Genomic DNA, 4,965 nt, shown 5'->3' with positions numbered 1-4,965 from the left:
ACCTTTCAGCAAAATTTTCTAAAGTGGTAGTTTTTCTGAAGAGTAGGTCAAATTGTGGTAGTTTTCTGTTAATACTCTCATGAATGACATTGTGATTAAGAAGGTGAACAAGGTCTTAAGGAAGTTCTTTTGGCAGTGTGGCAGCTGAAAGAAAACAATACCATATGGTTAAGTGGGCCCTTGTTGCAAACCCAAAGCAAAAGGAGGTTTGGCGATGAAAAACTTAAACCTATCCAGCATTAGTCTTTTGTGCAAATGGTAGTGGAAACTTGAAGTTGTTGTGGGACCTTGGCAAGATCTTTTCAAAGCTAAATACTAGATTACCAGAGGGACCAGGCTTGTTAAACACAAAACAAAGTGGCTCTGACATATGTGGGCTGGTCTATTGAAGGTTAAAGACTTGTACTTGCGAGACGGGATAACACAAGTGGACAATGGACAGATAACTGATTTTTAGAGAGACACCTTGTGTGGCAAGTTCCCTAGATTGTTTGAAATTTGTAACATTCATGCTCATGGCTATGATAATTTGGGTGCTTAGTCTTAGAAGGTGGTTGTTAGAAAGAGATGTAGTCGGAATATTGCTTACTCAGGGGCATGCTGGGTAGGGTGGCCCTTCGGTTTTACTGTAACGTGTTCATTTTCCAAAGAGGGAATACCCTTCGGAAAGAGGCTGAGGGGCAGCTATTCACTTTTTTTTGGAAAGAGGGAATACCCATCGGCCTCTGCATCGAGTAATGCACACAATCATTTATTTATTATTTGAAAGGTCATCATCTGATCACAAAAATTGCTACACATGGCTGCCCCAAGGGTGAATATAAAAAAAACATAGGAAGTAGTCTGCCAATCAAAACAGTTGAACAAATTTCGAGAGACCATCTCTCATCGGATGCACCCAAAGACCGTGGGCGCTCGATCCTCCTTGTTGCGTATTAACAACCACGTATGGATCCAACTGGTAGCCTTGAAAATAACCTTCAAAAATTTAAAACCTTAGTTCTGGTAAAAATACAATCATTACAAGTGTTTCAAATGGCTCAAAGTAAAGCGCAAATTTTCACACGGATCTATGACTTCAACTAAGGATGCACCTTGGTTTCAACGTTTGTTCATCGGGTGCATGTGTCTCCTTTGTGATATTAATAAACAAAAATCATTTATTGCTTACTAAACATCTTCACCAACTTTCTCGTTACTGTGGCTCATTCTCTTCTCGGTATCATCAAAGCGGATGTGATAAGTGATAACCCTTAACATACTCCTTCGTTCATAAATATAAGATGTTCTAACTATTTTTCGGATATATAGATGTATTTTAGTGTATTTGTTTACTTATTTCGGTTCATATGTAGTCCATATTAAAATATTCAAACATCTTATATTTCTGAACATAGAGAATTGTTGACATGAATTATTGAAGATGCTCCTGACCTCTGTGCCACCTAATAATGCAAACAAGTGGCATAGTTTTTTATATTAATACACGCTCAAACTGAAAGCTATCTCATTTCGTTATGATTCAGAACCCATGGCTTGCACCTTAGCCATTGCATTGAAAATGAGCTTAAGATAATCTATATCAGGTCAGATGCAGTTTCTTTAAAAAGCGGAGTTTCTTTTTCAGAGATAAGTAATAAGTCCAGCTATAGGTATGTAAATAGCACTAGCATAACCAAAGGCCAGCATCATCCATTCCGTTTATACTGGCGAATCCTATTTGCCGCGCCTGTGCGGCAAACAGATGCAGTTTAGCTGAAATCGAAGCTAGCGAGCGATGCGCACGTGCCGGCCCACTTCAAGCCAACAGCCGGTTTTTGGAACCTTCTAACCTTCTAGAAGGTTCCCTGAACCGATTTTTTTCCTGTTTTTTCATTGTTTTTAATGATTTTTCTTTTTATTTTCACTTTTTTCCTGTTTCCTTTTTGTGTTTTTTCATAAATTCAATTTTTTAAAAGGTAAGAATTTAAATTTTGTTTAATTTTTTGAAATATGTTCATGAGTCCAAATTTTCTTCATGATTTAAAATTTTGTTCACCTTTCAAAAAAGTTCATTAGATTAAAAAAATGTTAAATGTAAATTTAAAAAATGCTCTCTGTGTACAAAAAAATGTTCATCTTGTATCAAAAATTTGTTTAGCTTGCACTTGAAAAAATATTTACCATATTTTTCCAAAAAAATGTTCAGTGTTTATTCGAATAATGTACACCATATATTAACAAATTTTCACTATGTATTTTAAACTCATTGTTTAAAAAATTGTTCACTTTTCAAAAAGATTGTTCGAAATTAAAAATTGCTTTCATTATTTTGAAATGGTATTAGCATTTTCTCTGAAAATAATGTACTTTATTGTTAGCTCTATGCTTTACTCACAAACAGTTGCGAGGTTGACTGGCTAGCTGCCTTTCGTTTCGACGTGAGGTCCGGAACTCGAGTCCGCGCACCCCTTCAGCAGCGAAGCTGGACTATTGGACGCACGCGGGCGCCCAATAGGAGCTCTAGGCCAGACTCATCCAGTGCGTTTATACTAGGAAAACCAACGTTCAGCCATGTGGGCTGTGAAATTCTTCCTGGGCTTCTTATGAAGCCCAACTACAGGGAAGCACGGACAGAGGCAGGCTGCTCAAGCATACTGCAAACTCTCAACTCTGATTCACGTTTAATCCCACCTCGCCTGTACAAAGTGGCATAGTCGGTCCAGGAAGCAATAAAAGAAGACTCAGGGCAACGTTTCAAAGCAGGTCTTTTGGCTAAGATCAAGTGTAGTATCTGTTCTTATCAGTTTAATATCTGATATGTGGGTTACACGCCCACAATGATATTAAATTTATTTTTTATGAGGAAAGGTCCATTATAGTAGTAGCTTGCTACTGGGGCCCTCACGTGTCGCTTGGGCATTGCACTATTGCCCGGGCTTGGTGCACCCCAACCAAATCAAACCAAAGAATTTTCTTACTAAGCCAAATTTTTTGAACAAAAAAAATCAATAATGTCTTAGCTTTTCTGAAGTTCAGGCTGGAGATAATTGCAATGGCCTCAGAATGTTTCTCATGTGCCGCCTCGTGATCAAACTCTATTATTTCAATGGAAGAACTTTCTGAAGCACACTTACATTTGCGTAGTACTCCCTCCGTAAACTAATATAAGAGCGTTTAGTTCATTATTTTTATTAGTTTACAGAGGGAATACTATTTACATTTGGCAAGGCGTCCACTAAAAAAGTTCACACGAACCAGGCATTGTGTACTGCATGCTGTGGCGACGCCTCCATTCACACCAGGACAGACGATTGAAAACACAGGTAAAAAAATAAGATCGCTAACGTTTCCTCTCCAAACTCCAAAGGTATACCGAGATCCAACTTGAATTTTGTTGCCCTGAATCACATAGGAAACTGCAGTGCCACAAAGCTGACGAACAGCACCAGCAGCATCATGGCGGACATGATCGGCATGTGTCGGCTTGAGCCACCGCACTCGAGCTTGTTGTTGTGGTGCGTGCACACCGACTGCTTCCTGATAGAAACGCAAGAATGTATGCATTGGTACCCAAAAATGGAAGCTCGCAATCTAGAAGCGTGAAGATCACCGGAATTTTAGAGGGCCGTCACCTGTTTGCGCAGAAGGTGACGACGTAGTCGGCGCCGGAGCACTGGAAGAGGCTGCTGGGGTCGTCGTAGGCGTAGCTGTACGCCGACGGGCAGGCCTCCTTGAACTTCTTGGAGTAAGGCGTGGGCGGGCAGGTGGACGGCCCCCCGAACTTGCCGCGGCAGCAGTACTGGTCGGTGTTGAACACGTCGCAGGCGCTCCGGCACGCCGCGGTCTTCCCGCTGGGGCCCTTCACGGAGAGCTCGGCGGGGCAGGTGTCGCGGAGGTCGCCGTCGCAGCCGGCCACGGAGCAGTTGCCGCGCCCGCTCACGGGGGTCACCGTGATGGGCAGGTTGAAGCCGTCCACGAGGCTCACGTCGTAGAAGTCCGTGGTGGCGAGCGTGAACTCGGCCAGGCTCGCCGGCGGGTCGCCCGACGCGCCGCACTTGAGGGCCGCGCCGCAGGCGCCCGTGCCGCACTTGCCGGTGCCGGCCTGGTCGAAGGCGCAGTCCGTGCGGCCCCAGATGCGGCCCGACCACGCCGGCGGCGCCGTGAAGACGGCCGACTGCCCCGTCTTGAGCTCGAACCCGCCCCCGCCGAAGCTGTCCCCCGGCGTCACCGCCGGCCACACCGTCGCCTCGCACTTGTTGATGATGGTGAACATCCTGGCCGACTCGGCACGCATCGTCGCGCCTGCGTGGACACAAATTACGTGTCAAAATTCTGACCGGAACCAAGCTCGACAGTGCCGATCAATCATGGAACTGAAACTGAAATGCGTACCTGACAGGAAGCAAAGGAGAGGCAGCGCGAGCACCAGGGCGGCTCTGGACGGGGAACCCATGGCGTCTCCAAGCGAAACGAGAAGAGGACTTCGAAGCTCGTGTGGGTATGGCCGTTTTGCCTGCGCGCGGGTATAAATATGGCGGGAAGCATCGATCGGCCGAGCGCCTCCAGCGATGCCCATCAATTTGAAAGGAAAAAATAATGGAGGGGAAGTACAGTAGGGGAGGAAGAAAGGAACACGAATACGTAAGGGGGGAGGAAGATCGAGGTGGAGGCGGACGGGCACGGCACCCTCGCTCGCTGGATTGCTTCGCCGGCGGGGATAGGGATCCATGGAGGGCCTGGCGAGCTAGCTAGCAGGTGCCTATCTTCCTCTGGTCTTGGGTAAAATCTTCAGAAACTTTTGGTTTGAGAAAAGTGTCACTGTATGAGCAGGGTTCATCATTCCTTTCTTCGATTCCTTGTTCTCCTTTACCTGCTCTGCTGGCCTGCTGCTGCTGTGCTGTGCATTCCGTCCTCAGATTCTTGTTGCTGCTACACGCATGCAGTACGTCCCAGCGGGGAAACCTGGACTCTCAACTCGGCGAT

General features: G+C 45.5%; 1 protein-coding gene and 1 non-coding gene across 2 annotated transcripts; one reads left to right on the top strand and one right to left on the bottom strand.

Moving 5' to 3' along the window:
- Positions 1-2,730: 2,730 nt before the first annotated feature.
- LOC123146463 (U2 spliceosomal RNA) lies at positions 2,731-2,933 on the top strand. The gene has a single exon (XR_006472735.1). It is a non-coding gene; the product is annotated as a U2 spliceosomal RNA (small nuclear RNA).
- A 134-nt stretch (positions 2,934-3,067) lies between these two features.
- On the bottom strand, positions 3,068-4,728 carry LOC123141243 (pathogenesis-related thaumatin-like protein 3.5). The gene is made up of 3 exons (XM_044560436.1): positions 4,375-4,728; positions 3,615-4,284; positions 3,068-3,519 (listed from the first exon to the last, which is right to left on the bottom strand). Exons 1-3 carry the CDS (start codon positions 4,709-4,711, stop codon positions 3,387-3,389), a joined length of 1,140 nt encoding a protein of 379 aa, XP_044416371.1. The 5' UTR covers positions 4,712-4,728; the 3' UTR covers positions 3,068-3,386.
- Between the last annotated feature and the right edge of the window lie 237 nt (positions 4,729-4,965).

The sequence above is a fragment of the Triticum aestivum genome, chromosome 6D (genome assembly GCF_018294505.1).
Source record: "Triticum aestivum cultivar Chinese Spring chromosome 6D, IWGSC CS RefSeq v2.1, whole genome shotgun sequence".
Classification (NCBI taxonomy): Eukaryota; Viridiplantae; Streptophyta; class Magnoliopsida; order Poales; family Poaceae; genus Triticum; species Triticum aestivum.
Note: the sequence above shows the minus strand (reverse complement) of the source record. Positions and strands in the feature narration are given on the sequence as shown.

Excerpts from the sequence above, each read along its gene's own strand:
- LOC123141243 (XM_044560436.1), bottom strand. The coding sequence starts at position 4,711 with ATGGATCCCTATCCCCGCCGGCGAAGCAATCCAGCGAGCGAGGGTGCC. Across the intron at positions 4,285-4,374 it reads TCTCCTTTGCTTCCTGTCAG|GCGCGACGATGCGTGCCGAG; the intron begins GTACGCATTTCA and ends GTGTCCACGCAG. Across the intron at positions 3,520-3,614 it reads GTCACCTTCTGCGCAAACAG|GAAGCAGTCGGTGTGCACGC; the intron begins GTGACGGCCCTC and ends CGTTTCTATCAG.